At 42.5% G+C, this 21,807-nt stretch overlaps 1 protein-coding gene across 2 annotated transcripts in view; it reads right to left on the bottom strand.

Annotated features, from left to right (window-relative positions):
- Positions 1–21,807, bottom strand: part of EBF2 (EBF transcription factor 2) — a 111,041-nt gene that overhangs the window by 29,157 nt on the left and 60,077 nt on the right. For both annotated transcript variants that reach the window (XM_075601571.1, XM_075601573.1), the window contains exons 7-8: positions 13,592–13,673; positions 10,136–10,253 (exon numbers count right to left, since the gene is read on the bottom strand). In XM_075601571.1, coding sequence (XP_075457686.1) covers positions 10,136–10,253; positions 13,592–13,673 — 200 coding nt within the window. The remainder of the gene's footprint in view (positions 1–10,135; positions 10,254–13,591; positions 13,674–21,807) is intronic.

The following is a 21,807-nucleotide window of genomic DNA, read 5'->3' as shown; positions in this document are numbered from 1 at the left end:
ACATACATACATACATACATACATACATATATATATATATATATATATGCAAATACAACTGTATGCTCATCTGCATGTCTTAGGCAGGTCTGCAACCCCGCCTTTCCCCATTATCACCCAGCATACAGCACTTCCACTGCAGCAAGGGATTCTGGGAAATGACATGCAAATGAGCACACAGTGTCACTTTTTGCCTCAAAAACCATTTTTAACATGGTTCCCTATAGGCTTAAGCTTGCTGCATGGTCACAGCTTTGAGCACAGCCAGCATTAAGGTGCATACCCAAAAAACCACCCACAGACAGCTGTTTCGACCTTGATGGGTCTCATCAGTGTGGGGTTGATTTTAACTGGATATGCATGAGAGGCTATGGGATAGGCTATACCATAATACTGAGTTAAGTTATGGTGAGTAAAAAAAGTGACAAAAACCCTCCACAGGAAAGCAAATATGCAAATACAACTGTATGCTCATCTGCATGTCTTAGGCAGGTCTGCAACCCCGCCTTTCCCCATTATCACCCAGCATACAGCACTTCCACTGCAGCAAGGGATTCTGGGAAATGACATGCAAATGAGCACACAGTGTCACTTTTTGCCTCAAAAACCATTTTTAACATGGTTCCCTATATGCTCAAAGCTGTGACCATGCAGCAAGCTTAAGCCTATAGGGAACCATGTTAAAAATGGTTTTTGAGGCAAAAATTGACACTGTGTGCTCATTTGCATGTCATTTCCCAGAATCCCTTGCTGCAGTGGAAGTGCTGTATGCTGGGTGATAATGGGGAAAGGCGGGGTTGCAGACCTGCCTAAGACATGCAGATGAGCATACAGTTGTATTTGCATATTTGCTTTCCTGTGGAGGGTTTTTGTCACTTTTTTTTACTCACCATAACTTAACTCAGTATTATGGTATATATATCACACACACACACACACACACACACACACACACACACACACACACACACACACACACACACACACACACACACACACACACACACACACACACACACACACACACACACACACACACACACACACACACACACACACACACACACACACACACACACACACACACACACACACACACACACACACACACACACACACACACACACACACACACACACACACACACACCATATATTTACACAGGTGTTCTACATTAGAGAAAGCATGCAGTATGCATGCGCTCCAGCAATCAAGAGGTTAAACTCCTAGCTAGGGTGTCTCAGTTAACTGCTGATTGCAAGGGCTTTAAAAAAACAGTGAGCAGTCTGACAGAACTGAGACTTACCCCAACCAGCAAGGACGCCAGTTGGAACAGGACACAGGGACTGTTGTTTGGACCAAACCCACAGCCTGAGAGGCTAAGAGAAAGAGATTTCAGGTGTAGTCACTTACAGAGGTAAAAGGGCTAAGTATTGGTAAAGAGCTTAGCTCTCCAATCTGCAGTTAAGGAACTGACAAGTATGTTAGTTAATGCTCCAGAGGGAGCTAAGTATTTTGTTTTTGTTCCTGGTCTGTTTTGTTCCATTTTGTTAATAAACCTGATAAGTGAACCCTACGTTTCCTGTCTTAATGTGGGACAAAAGACCCTGCAAAGAGACAATTGGTGGAGAATTTGGGCAGTTTAAAAGGCATAGCGCCTAAAGGTCTGTGGATTTGAAATAAAAACACATGGGTTTTTAAAATGGTGTCACAGCAGGAGTAAGACTGCTACAGAGACACTTACGAGAGGTACCAACTCTGCAAGTAAAGTGTCACCTGTACGACCACCAGCTGTGATTGTAGCATATACAGAATAGTATTGCTGCAGTAGCTCCTCCTGAAGGCGGTGTGAAGAATACACCTGAAAGTGCGATAATGGAGGATATAATCTGTTTATTGTGTAATGTGCCCAGCCACACGAGATAGTGTCCCTTCAGGAATGAGCGTTCCAATGTGGCTCCGGAAAGGACGCAGTACCAGAAGTGTTTATGGTGTTAAGAGCCGGTCACACTGAACACTGCCCCTTCAGGCCTTATGATGGCCTTATGTGGCCCAGCATCAGCAGCAAGAGAAATAGAGTATTTGTTCCAGTGAGCCAAGCAACTGCAGCAAGCAATAGTAGAGAAGCAACTGGAAGGTTCAGGAATACCTAATGGAAAACAAAATTATTAGTAATAGTCAGTATGAATTTATTAAGGTTAGGTCATGCCAAACTAACCTTATTACTTTCTTTGAGGAGGAAAGTAGGAATTTAGACCAGTGAAATGCAGTTGATGTGGTCTACTTAGATTTTGCAAATACTTTTGATACAGTTCCACATGAGGTTAGTGTACAAAATAAAGCTAATTGGATTCGGTAATTTGCACCTGTATTCAAAACTGGGTGAAGGATAGGCAACAGAGGGCTGTAATAAATTGAACTTTTCCAGATTGGGCTAAAGTTTTGAGTGGAGTACCTTAAGGATCAGTACTCGAACCCCTGCTTTTTAACTTGTTTATTAATGACCTTAAGGTTGGCATAGAGAGCAAAGTCTCCATCTTTTCTGATAACACTAAATTGTGTAAGGTACTAGAATCCGAACAGGATGTAATTTCTCTCCAGAAGGACTTGGATAGACTGGAAACTAAGGCAGGTAAATGGCAGATGAGGTTAAATAAAGATAAATGTAAGGTTATGCATTTGGGAAACAAGAATAAACAGGCAATACACTACCGACACACTTTATTAAAGTGTGGCCGGTTCCGCAAGCCGGGAGATTTCCCGGCTTGCTAGTGGCCGCCCCTCGGCGTGCCGCGCGTCACCGACGCGCGGTCACGCGTCATCGGGAGCCTGCGCCCCCTGCACGCACGTCCAGGGCTCCCCGAGGGAGCCCTGGTGTCCCGCGATGTGGGGGACGGCGGCAGGGTGTTCCGGGGGACCCGGCGGACCCGGCAGCGGGAGGGAGAGCGCCCCGATCGGAGGGCGCTCTTCCGCTGCTTCGGCGCGCGCCCGGCACCCTCCGGCGCGCGCCAGTTTACTGCTGCGGCCGAGAACGGGCAAATGCTCGAATAAACTCGGCCGCAGCAGTATACAAACCGAATGGGGATAAATTAGGGGAAACCTTGATGGGAAAGGATTTAGGAGTGCATGTAGACAGCAGGCTTATGCAATAGTGCCCAAAGTCATGCAAAGGCAAACTAGATCTTATCTTGCATTAAACGGGCAATGGATGGAAGGGAAGTAAATGCCCCTTTTATAAAACAGTAGTAAGACAGCACCTTGAATATAGAATACAATTTTGGCCACCACTCCGAACAAAAAAGACATTATGGAACTAGAGACACAGCAGAGAAGAGCCACAAAATTAATAAAGGGGATGACTAATCTGATTTATGAGGAGAGGCTAGATAAATTAGATTTGTTTACATTAAAAAAGAGGCGTCTAAAGGGGGATATGATAACTATATAACTATATACAAATATATTCTGGGACAATACAAGGATCTTTCAAAATAACTATTCATCCCAAGGGCAGTACAAATGACACAGAGTCATCCCTTAAGGTTGGAGGAAAAGAGATTTCACCAGAAACAAAGGAACGGGTTATTTACAGTAAGGGCAGTTAAAATATGGATTTCATTACCCATGGAGACTGTGATGGCAGATACAATAGATATCTTCAAAAAAAGGTTGGATAACTTTTTATAAACAAAAGGTATACAGGGATATACCAAATAAGTAAACATGGGAAGCATGTTGATCCACAGAGTAATCTAATTGCTAATTAATGGTCTGTAAATTGACCATTGACTGTAAAAAGATCCTGATTAATTTAGAGATTGCAATAAGAGAGAATACAAGTCTGAGAGAGGAAGATTCAGATTTGACTGACCAGGTCAGTGAAAGAAATTAAAAGCTTAATGAATTGGAAAAAGTGAAGAAATAATTGGAACAAGAAAAATCAAGGGTGCAGGAAGCACTAGAGAGTACAGAGTGCTGCAAAAAGAACTTGTCTCCCTGGAGCAACAAACACAGTCAGAGCACACACTGCACAGCCAGCTGCAAGAGCTGTGTATGAATCTGAAGGAGGCCAAGGAGAAAAAGGCAGATGCTGAGGAGAAGCAGCGAGTACTAGAGAAGTATCTAAGTATGCAGTGTGTCCCCACAGAGCAGCATGAGGAGCTGATAGCCAAGCTGAGCATCACCAGAGCTGTGCTGGAGGAGGAGCTTTGAGGCCAAGTGGCTCGCTATGTGAGGGAGCAGCAGAAGGTCCAGAATCTGGAGCAAGAGCTAGAGAAGCAGACGCTGCTCTGTCTACAGCAGGCAGTATGCCCAGGAGAAAGAAGCCTGCAAAATGAATGCGGCTGTGACCCTAGTGAAGAAATCTGCAGAGCCCCAAGAAGGCTGCATTGATTCAAACTAAGAGCAAGTACAAGGAAGAAGCGGAGGCTCTGCGATGAGAACTGCAGGATGTATTCAAGAAACAGAATTCTCTCACTGATTAACTAAACTTGCTGCAAAAGAAGAGAAGCATTCTAATAATTCAGAGATACCATAGTGCTAGTCATCCAAGGAAGGATGGAGAGAGATGCTCCCAAACTGTCCTCATACAGGCTGCCTACGGAGGGATGAAAACTCGTCGGCTTAATCGCCGGAATAAAGCAGCCTGCGTTCTTCAGTCAGTTTGGAGGATGCAGCAATAAAGGAAGAAGTATGGACATTTAAAGCAATGTTTATTTGCACTCCAGTAATTCTACCATGCCCATATGGTCCAAAACAGGTTCCTTATTGTGAAAGGAGCTGCTATAAAGATTCAGTCTCTGACTAGAAAGAGACAAAAATGTGTCCACTATCACACCCTGAGAAAGGTATAACTGGTTATCCAGCGGCCTTCCGTCAGAATAAATGTATGCATCGAGAAAGAGAGGCCCAAGCCTAGAAGTCTTCCGGTAAAGCAGGAATGCCACGGGGTACTGTCAGAGTTGATGAGATCTCCGACAAGGTTGAGATGTAGGAGATTAATGGTGCTGAGCCAGACGCATTTTGTCACGCTAGTGACAGGAAAGAGGAGATCGCACGAGGCATAGAAGAACATAGAAGAACCAAGCGAGTAAAAAAAGAGTTGGTGAAATCGAAAGTTGAGCTTGAGCGAGAAGATCTCCGCAGGGTTGAGGAAGATAAGCACATAAGTGACAAAGTTCAACACTGGCCTTGAACAGTTCCAATTCTCACTGCTTTCCTGCGACATAAAAGCAAAGAGAAGCAGATTCATTGGCTTTGCCGGAAGCCTAGGAAACAGTCCAACAGTGTGAAAGCCACAGAAAGAATTAAAGCAGAGTTACTCGACAGGAAGTCAAACAAAACAAAGAGAAGAAATTGAAGTTGGAAATCTCCAACAAAGTGTCGGGCTTAGGCCCTACCCCCATTACTTACCTCGCGACATCACGAGTGACGCGCGTCAACCGCAACCTGCGCACAGACACTGCACTGCTAGGAAGAGAAACTCCGAATGGACCGTCTCCAGGCCCCATTCCCGTGACGACATGGGCAACGCACGGCGCACGCTAGCTATGCACAGACACTGCGCGGACACAGGCAAGCAAGGGGTTAATTCACTCAACTATTCCACAGCTGCTACTCCCTCTGCCCCTGCCTATCAGGACACAGTATAGCTGTGATTACTTATTGCTCGCAGCCTCATGCTGCTTCTCCATTGACTGCTTGTTCCTTATAGGCTCAGCCAGTTCTCTTGCAAACTGGCTGAGCATTATCTCTGTTCTAGTGACTTGTGCTTACCTCACGCTTCCTGCAGCCCTGCATTTGTCTTGTTTACTTCTTGTATTTTTGACCTTAGCTTGCACCCATACTCCTGCCTTCTCTGACCCCTGGACCACGGCTACGGACATGACTATTCTACATTCTATACCCCTGGACCCCAGCACCGCACAACGACAATCCGATCTTTCCAATCCTAGACCACAGCAAGTACCTCGACCAATCTGACTTCTCCTACCCTGACCCAGCTACACGACTACCACTCTGCACTCTGGACGTGGCTGCTCGGTTGTAGGTCGGTGGCTACCGACATCCCCAGCTCGGCCTCACAGTCCCGCCTTGTTTGTGGTGAGCACACGTTATACAAGGACATTGATGTGTTTGGAAAACTGTCACCCAAAAACAGCACACTTTAATGTCTAATGGTGACTATGGGACTTCGCATCTCCTGAAAAGGATTACCTTAAGGAGCTAAGATTTAGGATGTCACCTGCAGGTGGGGTACACTGATGGGTGTACACGGTAGCTCACCCCAGCAGGTCTGAGCTGGGGGGGAGGATATGTGACAGTCACAGAATGTCTACGTTAGATAGAGCATGCAGTATGAATGCGCTCCAGCAATCAGGTTAAACTCCAGCTAGCAAGCAGCTAGGGTGCATCAGTTAACTGCTGATTGCAGGGGCTTTAAAAAACAGTCAGCAGCCTGACAGAACTGAGCCTTACCCCAACCAGCAAGGACGCCGGTGGGAACAGTTCCCAGGTCTTCTACACGCAGGACATGTTTAGATCAAACGCGCAGCTTGAGAGGGTCAGAGAGAGAGACTTTGTGTTGTCGCTTACAGAGGTAAAATGGCTAAGTATTGGTAAAGAACTTAGCTTTCCAATCTGTTGTTGAGGAACTGACAAGTATGTTAGTTAGTGCTCCAGAGGGAGCTAGGTATTTTGTTTTTGTTCCTGTTCGATTTTGTGCCCTTTTGTTAATAAACATGATAAGCCAACCCTACGTTTCCTGCCTAAATGTGAGAGAAAAGACCCCGCAAAGTGACGGAGTTGTTATATACAGCTCAACCCCTATATAACGCTGTGCTTGGGGTGCAAAGAATCACATTGCATTATAAGTGGATCGCGTTAGAAAGAATGTACAATTGTATGCATTGTACAATAAAGTATTTAAGATACCAATAATCGTTTTGTAAAGTATTCATAATTACGAAAATTGGGAGCCATGCTTGCATCGCGTTATAAGTGGATTTGCATTGTAACAAAGTTGACCTGTGTATATATATATATATACATATATATATGTATGTCACAGATAACATTCCAAGATGCACTGTTTCTAAGTTAAACCTTGCTTTATTCATTGTAACACCGCCAGAAGAAGAGATCAGTGTATCTCGAAAGCTCGCACATATAAAAACATTTCGTTAGCCACAGAACGGTATTGTCTATTCATTTTTTATTTTATATATATATATTTTTAAAAAAGATTTCACAGGCACTCCAATATAGTATCCTGAATGGGCTGGTGCATATCCCATAAAGATAACAAAAACATACATTACCAGAAACTGGCAAAAAGGAGACAGCACTCAGGCAGGTAAATTCAGTAAGTGTATTAAAACACAAAGCACAGAAGTCCAACGTTTCGATCCCACAGGGAAGATCCCCCTGTGGGATTGAAACGTTGGACTTCTTTGCTTTGTGTTTTAATACACTTACTGAATTTACCTGCCTGAGTGCTGTCTCCTTTTTTGCCCGTTTATAGAAATGTATGTTTTGGTTTTTTTAGATAGATAGATAGATAGATAGATAGATAGATAGATAGATAGATAGACACACACATATATATACACATATGTGTGTATATATACACAAATATATGTATATGCAAATATAACTGTATGCTCATATATATATATATATATATATAAAAAAAAAATCTCATTGCTTATCCTCTCTCATCTTTCACTGGAAGCCCTCATACTACAAATTGTATATAATCTCTGACACTGTGCATCTGTCATACCTGAAGAAGAACCCTGTGAGGTTCGAAAGATTGTACACTGTGAACTACACAGTCCTATAAAAGCTATCATACTACATATTTTTTATTCTTCCTTTTTTAACACAGAACATCGCTGTGTGTCATATTACATGGTTAGTTTCATTCTGAGCCAATAAAAAGAATGTGTGTGTGTGTGTGTGTGTGTGTGTGTGTGTGTGTGATTGAAAAACCACAATCACCCTGTTGCCCTTCTGCAGAATGGGTGCTTAGTTTTAACCCTCCTAATTACCCCACGTATTCCTGTCTACTCTTCATTCTGCATGTTTAGGTTCTCTCAGTGTGAGTTACATAGTTACATAGTAGTATATGTGGAGTGAAGCTCCAAATGTGCTGGGACAAAAAGCCAATCTAATCTCTGCCTTGTTAGCATTGTTTGGAATATGTCCCCACTGAGCAGTCATGCTGTATTTCCAAGGATTTTGCGATTTGCCAAATAGCTGTATGAATTCCACTACACTCCACATGAACAATATGAGTTCAACCTCGTGAAATAGCATAATCTGCTTTAAATTCAGCGAGCTACCAAATTTACCTACAAACCTCATGAAATGTAAATTGTGTTTGCAGTCGGAAATTACACTGACACTAGATGGGTTTTTTTCTCTGTCTTACAGCAACATGTTGACTAACACCTTGCTGTGCAGCTCTGACTTCTCCTTGTACTAATGGAAATGCTTTATAATGAAAGGGAAATGTTCTACACTATCTGTCTTTCTATTAAAGTCCGATGTAGTTGGGAATTTTTACTTCCCATCTACACAGGGATCTTTCCCTCTGTGCCTCTGATTTCCTTTGGGCTTCTTCCCCTTCCATATGGGAAGGCCTCTGGACTTCACGTCCCATCAGGAGCTCAGTCTGGTTTTCAGGCCATAACCAGCCTCAATCTATCACTTGGTTCCCAAAACTGACAGGGTCAGAGGTGCCGCAGATCTCGGGCAGGATTCCAGAAACAAGCAGCCAGTCAATCACTTCCAATCAGCTCAGCCAAAGCTGGACTCTTTCCTAGCCCAGAACCTTGGGATTTAATTCCACCGTTTGACTGCCCGCTGGGGGAAATTAACACCGCACAACATTCCTCACTGATTCAATCATTCTCTTCCAGTTCATTAATTCCTCTCGTGGTTAATACAGGACATGTTTAAAAGGGGCAACAAGAGCCACGGTAATCAAATAATATCCAAACATCTCCACAATACAGAGACTTCTTGCTAAAACAGCCAGAGGAAATGGAGGTCACAGCTGTGCAATTCTGCACATGGGGTTGAAAGTGGGGGGTCCCCTGTGAATCAGTAGCTAGGTAAGAAGTATGTGTGCCGTGTGTCCCTGTGAGAGGTGTGTTCCTGATGCCTCTGTATTAGTAAAGGGTGAGAGGTATGTATCCATGATGTCTGTGTATCAGGAGGAGTTGGGAGGTACCTCTAGATTGTAAGCTGTCACGAGCAGGGCCCTCATTACCTCTTTGTATCTGTGTGTGCATGTTTGTCCTCACTTGTATGTAACTGTTTGTATTTGTAAGATACATAACTCTGTATCCCATTGTACTGTGCTGCAGAATATGTTGGTGCTTCACAAATAAACGATAATCATGATAATAATAATAATAATAATAATAATAATAATAATAATAATAATGTGTCCTAGATGTCTGTGTATTAGGAGGGGGTGGGAAGTAGGTGTCGCTGATGCCTGTGTATTATGAGGGGGTGAGAGGTATGTGTCTCAGATGTTTGTGTATTAGGAAAGTGTGGGAGATATGTGTCCCTGATATCTGTGTATTAGGAGGGGGTGAGAGGTATGAGCCCCTGATGTCTGTGTATAAGGAGCAGTGAGAAGTATGTGTCCTGATGTCTGTATATTTGAAGGAGGTAAGCAGTACGTGTCCCTGTTGTCTATGTATTAGAAAAGGGTGAGAGGTATGGGTCTCTGATGTTTGTCTATTAAGATGAAGTATGTATGTTGTAGTGTGTGCATTGTGCAATGTCTACATTGAGTATTGTATGTATCTATTGTGATTGTGTCCTCCTTGTGAATTGTGATATTGTGCTGTTGGCTGTGAATGTGTTGGTCTCTTGCAGCCGTCCTCATGTTGATATCCTCAAACTAAATGCTCAATACATGGGGTACAAATTCTGAAGTGCAACCACTGAACTGTGTATGTGTAGTATGTACGGTGTGTAATATGTGCAATGTGTAGTAAGTGTGTTGTACAGTTGTAGGAGTCTGATCTCTGCACATACATGCATGTTTCTTGAGGACATTGCAGATATTTAGAGGGTGTGAGATCCGTACCATACTCAAGACAAGAGTCCGTACCTTCTGTGGGGTCCAGACGTTTTGCCCTCCTTCCGTGCTTTGAATTGTTGTGAACGAACATGTTATCAGACACGGCCAGGACATGTCCGTCTACGTTCACAGTGGTGGAGAGAACGACCTGGAGAAGCGGTGAAGCAGAGACACATTACACTCGGTACTGAGAATCCTCGTCTCAAACTGCAAGTGTCACAGGGTGTCAGACACCGGTGGTGTCACAGGACATCAAATTGGAGGTCACAGTGAATCAGAAAGGTGGTTAGTCCTTTTATAATGATGCTGTCAATAAACAAGTATTGTTATGCTTTATACAGAGATTCTTTATTTTATTCCCATACTCAGAGTGGGTTATCTGTATTATACGTAGAGAATGGTGTGTATCTACGGTATGCCTGTATTATACACTGAGAAGCGAACCAAAAAGTTTTTGCTGCACACCTCTCAAGAATACCTGAATAACATATTAGAAAAGAGGCGTGTTAGAGGGGATATGATAACTATATACAAATATATTCGGGGACAATACAAGGAGCTTTCAAAATAATTATTCATCCCAAGTGCAAAAACAAGACGCAGAGTCATCTCTTACGGTTTGAGGAAAGTAGATTTCAACAGCCAAAAAGGAAAGGGTTCTCTACAGTAAGGGCAGTTCAAATGTGGAATTCATTACCCGTGGAGACTGTGATGGCAGATACAATAGATATCTTCAAAAAAAGGTTGGACATCTTTTTTAGAAAGGAAATGTATACAGGGATATACCAAATAAGTAAACATGGGAAAGATGTTGATCCAGGGAGAAAGCTGATTGCCATTAGTTTGAGTCAGGATGGAATTTATTTCCCCCCTTATGAGACAGCATTGGATTATGTTTCACTGGGTTTTTTTGTTTGCCTTCCTCTGGATCAAAATACTTTAAATACAAATGTAGGATAAGTATCTGTGGTCTAATTTTAGCATAGGTTGAATTTGATGGACATGTGTCTTTTTTCAACATCTGGTACATAACTATGTAACTATGTAACTATTTAACACATGCTTCTACACTGGTGATCATACCCTCCTCCTCCAAAATCCAGCATTAATCTGTGCTGTAGCCAAAGAAGTGAGAGTAAGATACAGTAATTAGCACACAGTCCAACGCAGAGCTTGCTGCTCAAAGTTACATATATTCACAGTTTCATATGTGTGCTACCTTACACTTACTTTTTTGGCTGTTATATGCAGAGCAGTGTATCTGTATAATACAAGAAGCAGCGTGTGCACCTGTATTATACACAAAGCAGTGTGTATCTGTAGCATACACATAGCAGTGCATGTATCTGAATTACACAAAAGGAGCATGTGTGTATCTGTATTATAGGCAGAGCAGCGTGTGTATCTGTATGATATGCATAGCAGTGTATGTAGCTGTATTATACACAAAACATTTCATAATACCATATTATTATGCCATACCCAGAATTTTTTACTCAATCACACATGGTGACCCCTCCACGATAAATGATTGTCTGGCTCGGATAAGATTTATTTCCACCAAAATAATCTGCCTGAATAAACGGGGTGACCTGGTATCTAGAATGATGGGGTGAAGAGCAGAGCTCAGAACCCAGCTCAGCCCTACGTTCCCAAGCTCTCTAGTCATGTAATGGGCCACAGACTCTCCCACTGCCAGGGAGTCTGACCCCATCCTTCTGGACTTTATCACTCAGCGCCTGGCAACTTCCTGAGACACCTCACTCCATTTCCTTCTCCCTTCTCTAACTCATTCCTCCCTTCTTTCTCTCTGGCCTGATCCTCCCTTTTCTCTCTCCCTCTCTTCTCTCTCCTCCATCCCTCCCTCCATCCCTCCCTTGCTTCCTTCACTCTGCAGACTCCTGCACAGGGTTTCATCCTCTGGGGAGTGGGGTCAGACACAGCCAGGCTCAGAAACACTACACAGGAGACCCCTGACCTTGGGAAATCTTTACATCTTATCTAAACAGATCAAGGTCAGGGGGTATCACGGCCACCTTAACTGTTTCCATGTTTAAAACATCAACACCTCCTGAAATTGGGGACAGAAAAGTGCCTGAGGTATCAGCATGTCCCTGAGAGGTGAAAGGAGCCCACACGGGGAGTGCTGCTCAATCCTTAGGTTACAACAGGAAACTCAGCACAAGCGGCTACAACAATCATGTAGAATATGAGACCTTATTTATAGGGAGCAGTGATATGGAGCAATAGGAGTTATAGAGAGTAGTTATGTGGGGCAAATGGCGGAATCATAGGAAGCGGTTAAATGGAGCAATAGGAGGAGTTATAGGTAACAGTTATATGGGGCAAAAGAAGGAGTTATAGGGAGGCGTTATATGGAGGAATAGGAGTTATTGGGCAGAGTTATAAGGAGTAATAGGCAGAGTTACAGTCTCCTAGTATTGAGAGAAGCTTCCCTCCCTGTAATTTGATGCAGCACTTCCCAGATCTGTCAAGTCTCCTTCATTTTTACCGTGTCATAAACTTCAACAGAATACCACTCTGTGAAGTCAGCATTACAAATGTTATAAACCCTACAGTCTTGAAAATGCAAAGCCAGCAGTACAACCAACTTCACACTGATGATTCCCATTAAGGTTGAAACATGTCTGTGAATGGTTTCTCTGGCTTTGCATCTGATTCCCATGCTGTGCTTTAAAGCTGTGTTAACAGCGAGCATTAGCTTATATGGGCTCCATGTAACAATAGTTTTTCAGACAAAAGGTGACACATTGTGTGCTCATTTGCATGTAATTTCCCAGAATCCCTTGCTGCAGTAGAAGCACTGTATGCTGGGGATAATAGTGAAAGGCAGGGTTGCAGACCTGCCTAATACATGTGAATGTGCTCACAAGTTATCTTATTATTTGATTCATAATTACGAAAATTGGGAGCCATGCTTGCATCGGGTTATAAGTGATTATATATATATAACCCGATGCATTCATGGCTCCCAATTTTCGTAATTATGAATCAAATAAAAAGATAACTTGTGTGTGTATATATATATATATATATATATATATATATATATATATATATATACTGTATACACACATCTATATTGTGTGTAAAGACTAATAAATACAATTTTCTGGATCTAAAATACCATTTGTAATGCTAACTTCACAGAGTGGTATTCTGTTGAAGTTTATGACACGGTAAATATATATAATAATAATATGTTCTTGTATATCGCTGCTAGTTTTACGTAGCGCTTTACAAAGACATTTTTGCAGGCACAGGTCCCTGCCCCATGGAGCTTACAATCATTTTTTGGCGCCTGAGGCACAGGGTCATAAAGTGACTTGCCCAAGGTCACAAGGAGCCGACACCGGAAATTGAACATATATATATATAAAAAAAATTCCAGTGTAGTAGGTGTAGATACACACAGGTACTGTAGATATTAGATGTATTTAATATATAGATAGTAGGTGTATATACCTGGAACCTCCTCATGTCCCGCGGGTTCCCTGCAGTCTTCAGACAATTCTGGTTACATTTCAGAAAGAACTTGAGGAAAAATCTGAGGGGACAGAATAATGTGATAGCTATAGAGTGTGACATCATGACAATATGTGACATCATAAGAGAGGCAGGCACAGTGACAGGGCCATTTTACAATGTAACACTATGACATTGTGTGACATGAATACAGAATGCAGCAGGACAGTTACTGGGTTTGACAGACAGTGTGACATCATGAAACTTAACATTATGACGGACATGAGGACAGAATAATGGAGCTTGACGGTGTTACGTTCCATACAGAAAAGAGATGAGTGCCCTACTCTGGATATACCACATAGCAAATCCAGCCCTCACCCCACCTAACACGTCAGTGTAATATGCAGAGGGCACAAAGACTAATACGCAAGACAGGGCATATAGATGGTGCAATATATAGAGCGCACAGGGCACACAGACTGTAATATACAGAGGGAATATAGGAACTGTAATATACATACTGGTATGTCACACTGGCAGTGTAATATACACAGGGCACATAGACTGTAATATACAGAGGGAATATAGGAACTGTAATATACATACTGGTATGTCACACTGGCAGTGTAATATACACAGGGCACACAGACTGTAATATACAGAGGGAATATAGGAACTGTAATATACATACTGGTATGTCACACCGGCAGTGTAATATACACAGGGCACATAGACTGTAATATACAGAGGGAATATAGGAACTGTAATATACATACTGGTATGTCACACTGGCAGTGTAATATACACAGGGCACACAGACTGTAACATACAGAGGGAATATAGGAACTGTAATATACATACTGGTATGTCACACTGGCAGTGTAATATACACAGGGCACATAGACTGTAATATACAGAGGGAATATAGGAACTGTAATATACATACTGGTATGTCACACTGGCAGTGTAATATACACAGGGCACACAGACTGTAATATACATACTGGTATGTCACACTGGCAGTGTAATATACACAGGGCACACAGACTGTAACATACAGAGGGAATATAGGAACTGTAATATACATACTGGTATGTCACACTGGCAGTGTAATATACACAGGGCACATAGACTGTGCAATATGCATAGGGCTTCTTGCACATTATAGCATTGCCACTGTATTATTCCATGTAATTGAGATATTATAATGATCCCCTCAGCCACTCAGAGGTTAATGTCTGGTTACTCTACATGTCAATACATATCTGTAACATGCTACATTCTGTGTGATATCATTTGCAAACACAGTGTCTGGAATGAGTTAGAGGTGAAGGGGTTAAACTCAAAGCCTTTCTCTGGGTCACAGTTTTTTATTCGCTGGCTGAGAGCTTTCTATAAAAAAAAAGAAGTGTTTTCGCAGTAAGTTTGGGTCCCAGGTGAGTCCGACCCGTTCCCTCCTCTGTTACTATGACAACAACATTTACTGCAGTCCCAAAATCCCAGTACAGCTCACACGTTCAGGCCAGGAATTAAAGGCAAAGATACACAGTGCTGCACAACATACCACACAGCAAACACACAGGCTCAGAACATCACACACACATCACAACTCAGCACAGCTCATTTATTCAAGCCAGGAAAGATACACACAGTGCTACTAAACACACAGTAAGCAAAAATAGACTCCGAACAACCCACACATCACAACTCACATGTACAAGCCAGACAAAGATACACAGTGCTACACAGCACACAACGTGTCACACAACATATTGCACAGAAAACACACGCAGACTCAGAACAACATACACACATCACAACTCAGCACAGTTAATATGTTCAGGCCAGGCAAAGATACACAATGATACACAGTACACAAAGACACACACACTGGACAAACACACAAAGCACAGACTCACCAAACACATATAGTGCAGACCCACTAGATAAATACAGTGCAGTGTAAGCTCACTAATCATACACACCACACAGCCTTACTAAACACACAGCGTAGAACCACTAAATGCACACAGCACAGACTCACTATAAACACAAATAGCACAGACTCACTAAACATACACAGTACACACTCACTAAATACATGCAGCGCAGGCTCACTTAACACAACATACACTCACTAAACACACAGTGCAGACTCACTAAATACACACAGTGCAGACTCACTAAATACACACAGTGCAGACTCACTAAATACACACAGCCCCGGCTCACGTTCTCAAGCCCAGTAAAATAAATAAATAATTAAATACAATTAAAGAAATAATACTTTTTTCACAAAGAACTGACTAAAACTCGGGAGCAAAGCGATTCAGGATAACAGTATTCTGGATTCGACTGAATATATTTTAGTTTTGTTTATCCCTTCTGGTACCATGTCCCGTGACCATTTCACAGAAATGCTAACCTTTTGCATGTTCTTCATCTACGCCTTCCAAAAACTGAGAAAGAGTTGGTATTATGGTATTTATTGGACCAACAAATAGTTGATAAGTTAAAGCAGCCATCACCCAAGAAGCCTATATTAATTAACCTCATATAATGTTAGTATCCTGCCACCTCAGCATGTCCTGCTCTTTTGTTTAAAAGATGTTGGTGTTAAATAAAATCATGATTTTCTTAATTTCTAGCTTCAGCCGTTTTCATGGAAACCTTTAGACTGCAGTGGGATCTGGGAAGAGCGCAATTATTATTTTTTCTAAATGTTGGAAAGGGCAAGAAGAATTTTTTTAAAGGAAAATAAAAATGCAAAAAGCACCCTGCTGTTTTAAAAGGTATCATACTACAGTACCTACACCTGGTCCGTCATTGGACCCCAAAACTAAGGTGGAAAAGAGCATTTATCACAGAAATAATAAAAAAAAAACACCCTGTACTCAGAATGTTGTTTTATTTTATTTTTTCTTTCAAGTTTTGTTGGCGGGAAATGTAATAAATAGTCTCCCTTATGTCCTACATAATTTATATCAGTCTGTTTCTATTCTGAAATAAATGTGAGGCAACCTTCTACAGAAGGTGGAAGAATCATACAAGATCATTTACAAAAAACAGCAAGGTTTTAAGCACAGACACATTTCGCAGAAATAAAACCTGCCGTTTATCGAGCTCCATATAAACACAGTTACTGTGGGTATCACTTTCACCATAAAGACCATATTGGACATGGCTTTTCAAAGTCAGAAGTTACATGTTCAACAACCTTACATTTTTTTACACATGGTCTTGCATATTCCAGTGAAATAACAGTCCTGTTTAATCGGGGCCTTGGGGTCACCCTACAGTATCAGTTCATGATAAACTCAACTCCCTAATGCCTTATTGCCCCAATAATGTCATAGTAAGCCCTTCTGCTTCTTAGCACTTTTACTGCCATAGCATCCTGCTGACTCCTCCAGGAATATCGAGTTTAGAGCCATACTTACTAAGAGGAGCTATTCCAAAAAACGCCACAAACAATTTAAAGCAATAATACTACTTTACAACTTTATCTTTTTTTTATTACTTTTATATGTAAAGCATGTGATAATGTATAATTCTACATTCTTACCTAATGGCAATCGTTTGGTGCTCCTGTTATAAATCTGTCAAAAGCCAATTGTGTGCCTAACATAATGGCTGCTTCGGTCATTGTGAATCAGCAGTAACAATGTATCCTTATAATACTACGGTAATATTATCTACTGTTACACTTTACAGCTCAAACTGCTGGGAACATTTGCAAAAATATATACCAAACAGGAAAGTGTTGCAAAAATTATACCAAATAGGAAAGTGTTGCAAAAATCTTGTACTGCTTGGGAGGTGGGTTACAAACCTGCTATAGCTATCAAAGGATGCTTTAAAACTCATTAAAATGGCATTAACAGTTGAATTTAAAAAAAAAAAACAGTCACTATTATCTAATACTATTCAGAACTGATTAATTTAACAAAAAAAATAAGATGTCACATGTGTTGCTGCTTTAAGGCCAATACACTTGGAAAGTGGCTCAGTAAATGTGTGGCTTATTCTTTATCCACCAAAGCAGCCAATCAGGCCGTTTTTGGCCTAAAAAATCCCACTGACTTCAATGTTGAATCGGTCGCTTCAGCGGATGTGGAATAAGCCCATTGGAGCATTATTATACTATTTATTGTCCATAGCTGCCATTTGGGACGTTTTCAGTCGAAATTCTGGATTTAAATTTGAGATTTTCAGCCGAAAATGTCCTCAACTGCGCCTTGGACAATATAGAATTACCCAATAAATCTATTGAGAGGCCCTAACCCCAAACAGTCCTAAATACAGTATCTCAGAGACTGTTAGACTGGCAGATCTAAAACCTTTCTGTATTTTCATAAGACGCAAAAGCATCCAATGTTTGTTAGGATCATTAAACTAAATCTGACTTTTCACCTGCTCCCATACCATATGCAGCTGCAAATTTTTAAATTAAACTATGAAGCCATGCATAAATTTACATACATTACAGACTACCCTCTCCATTTAACATGCAAATGTACTCCAATGTTTCAGAACACCTTCTGTCGCTAATTAATTTGCTGAATTATAATTAGACTAATCCTGCATAATTAATAAGCACAGATTTCTTTTTTAATGTGTTAACGGCTCTGTAAGGTTCCACGCAGCTTTCTATAAACTGCTAAATAAGTGTTAGAAAATGCAATAAATAAACACGACAAACAGGGAGCCGGGAGACGGGCGGCTCGCGAGTACAGGGGGTCCTCAGGAATTTAAGCACTTTGTGTTTGCTTGGTAGGTCTATTCTGCATGTACAGTAACTACAGAAGACACTGTGCAAGAATGTCATCACAGTTCTGTTTCAGGAGAGGATTCGTTTTCAGTGTTGTTGTTTTGGGTAAAATCAGTGTTATTTTGATTATTTTAACATGTTTCATATGCACGAAATCTGTTTCAGTGAAATCACTGAAAGAAAAAAAACTACAATTCTGTGTATAGCCTTTATTCATTTTTTTCCCTACACACATCAATGGTGAGGAGTATAGATACCACCTGCCATGGTAACAGGGGGTGGGGGAAGATTCAGTGTGCCAGGGATAGGGGTTCAAGTACCAGGTGGGAAGTACCTGCAGGGGGAGGGGGAGGGAAATACTGATGGGGGTGGGATGGTTAGGTGTGCCAAGGGCAGGAATCCAAGTATGTGTTCCAGGGGCATAGTTTCAAGGACTAGGCGGTAGGTGTGCCAGGGGCAGGGGTTCAAGTCGGTGTTCCGGAGGTGGGGGTTGCAGTACTTTAGTGCCTCACTCCTGGCTCCCTCCTCTCGGCAGTCTGGTGCAGTACAGGACATGCCTCCGCTCAATTGACCACTCGCGTTTCCACACCCCGTGTGGCCACATCTATAGGGAGCGGTAGGAACACCATGTCAATGATGAAAATCATCGACGGCTAAAGTCAATGTCTTCATTTCCCGAGCTTTATTAGTTGTAACCGGAAAAACTCCATGATTGGTCAGTGGTGTTTTATCTAGGTTTTTTTTTTCTGCTAAAAACAAAACCTGGAATCCCTGGGTATAATGTATCATGTATAATAGGGATTGTAGCTGGAGACTGAGGAGGATTAGCGCGCCGTATGTCGGATAAGAACGTGTAATTCTATTAAAGTCGCCGGGTATATCAAAGCCCCGAGTACAAGCCCCGAGCCTGCGAGCTCTGCTGCTGCCGATTGGAATCACTTTCATCCCAGGTGCCAGAAACAGCTGAGTTATCCACTGAAACAATTAGGCACCATTAGTGCTGAACCCACTCACTGATGGGGAAGCGGCTTTACAAGCACTCAGCGCTCATAGCCAAGGAACTCTGCACAGATATGCGCAGGGGGGGAGGCTGGCACTGCTGCTGCCCGTCTGTGTATTGTACACGAATCGTGCCTGCCTGTCTATTATACATAGAGAGCAAGAGGTTGGTATTGGCACTGCATGCCTGTGTATTATATATGTTGAGTCAGAGGCTGGCACTCCGTATCTGTATATACAAGAGAGGCTGGTGCTGTGCCTGTCTGTGTACTATTTATGGATAGTTAGCGGCTGACCTTTGCACTGCCTGCCTATGTATTATACATGGAGAGCTAGAGGCTGGCACTGCTGCTGCCAGTCTGTATATTATACAAGGAGAGTTAGAGGTTGGCAATGCTGCTGCCGCCTGTGTATTATACACATGTCTAGGTAGGGGCTAGCACTGCCTATGCTCTATGCAGCGGTGACACGCAGTGTCCCTAGTTTTAAAACCCTAAATTGTTATTTTTCTATGTGTACATACTGTATACGGGGAAACAATAAGTGGGGCTTTTCCATAAGACATCCCCATCTACCTATAACATACATTAACCCCTTCGGTGCGGGAGCTGCCTGAAGCTCCTTGTTCTGCATGTTACAGGTGCTATCTCGCCTCCAGCTAACACATGGTATTTAGGAATTGTGGGCATTAGATGGCGACCGGTATTGCAATCTCTAGGGTATAATAGCCCCGCGGTCTGGTGCCCCAGCAGATGTCCTGGGGTGTCTGTGAGCATCAGCTTCCAGTAATGAGAAAGTCAACACACTGAAAGAAGTATATGACCAACATAAAGAGCTGTGCGTCCACGCAGGTCAGCAGAGCAATTTGCCGTGGATTACCACGCTACTCTGCGTCTCACTGTACATGTCAACCCTGTGTAAATAGAGGGCTGCAGGGAGGCAGAAACAAGAAAATAAGGGAGCAAAGGGAAACAGAGGGGGGCCAGATGTGGTCAGAAGGGGCACAGGGAGCAGACTTGAGGGAGGGGTGGAGACAGGGGAGGAGGTGGGCAACTGGGAGGTGAGTGTTGTCACTATGCATATCAGCATTCAGTGACAGGGAGAGCTGCACTCTGAGGTTATGTGTATCTGTCTCTTATGTGATAAGAGGGGTCTCACGCACCAGATTGCTGCCTGTCACTATGGCTCAGCTTCAACATGGAATCCTGAGCATGAGATACCCTCTTATTATATGACTGTAAGATGCCACTGACCCTATTAATGTTAAATTACCTACTAACTGCTGAGATGTGATAATGTCCCCTCCTCCTAACACAGGACGGCCTTTTAGGAATTATGTCACCTCTCTCTACAGCTGTTCTCCGTCCCACTGTATCATATCGCGTCTCTTTTTAATTAACTGTCCGTGTGTGTACACAGCTGCATCAGTATCTTTGTATAATACAGAAAATTGAGCTAATGTGTATATATATATATATATATATATATATATATATATATATATATATATATATATATATATATATATATATATATATATATACACACACACACACGTATGTGTATGTATCTACATAGTTCTGGTATCTTAACCACTTAATCTATGACAGTGCACTGAGATCTCTAGATAATTAATTTTTAGGATTAACAATTACATTATTATTTATATGCTGCCTCTCAATTCCAAAGATTTTTTTTGTATCAAGGCTTTTTGGGCGCTAAACCGAGGCATTTTCATCCTGCACATATGTATCAAATTCTTTTGCTCCAATTGTGCTGTGCCTGCCTCAGCTCGCACCTTGGTTAGGCCGCGCTTATAGTGCTGGCAACCGCGACGCGACCGATGACGTCACCCGTCGCCATCGCTACTGCCGAAAGTTGTAATTTGATGTCACAAATGCGGGGCGGGCCACGCAATTTCATTGGTTTAGAGACAGTCACATATGGTGACTCTAAAAAATCAAATTTACCCGGCTTCAACATTTTTGGTTGCTCCGTTGCGCTTACTATAAGCGCTTGCTACGGAGTCCATGTATTTGTTTCCGAGCACTATAAGCGCAGCCTAAGGCCTCGTCCAGGGTGGCGCTGAGCGGGAGGGCGCGCTCACGCTGGCCGCGATGAAACACATTGCGGCAATGTGTGTGGCCAGCGTGAGCAAGCGCCTGCGCCCGCTCGGCACTCAGAGCAAACAAATTTGAATTTGCCGCTCTCAAGCGCGTCACGTGAGCGGTTCTCCCAATGAAGGCAAACCAGCTCCATGATGTCATGGCCGCACCCCCAGGCGAGCGTGCACCTAGCCAGCCACAAATCGCCCGGCCGAGCATGGCGCAGCGCAAGAGCGCCCGTTCCCTGCCTGGCCGCAGCCGTAGTGATAGAGTTGGGGCGGAGTAACATGATGCACATATTATAATGACATTTATCACACGCTGACATTTCTGTGCAC

This window comes from Ascaphus truei, chromosome 5 (assembly GCF_040206685.1).
Source record: "Ascaphus truei isolate aAscTru1 chromosome 5, aAscTru1.hap1, whole genome shotgun sequence".
Taxonomy (NCBI): Eukaryota; Metazoa; Chordata; class Amphibia; order Anura; family Ascaphidae; genus Ascaphus; species Ascaphus truei.
Note: the sequence above shows the minus strand (reverse complement) of the source record. Positions and strands in the feature narration are given on the sequence as shown.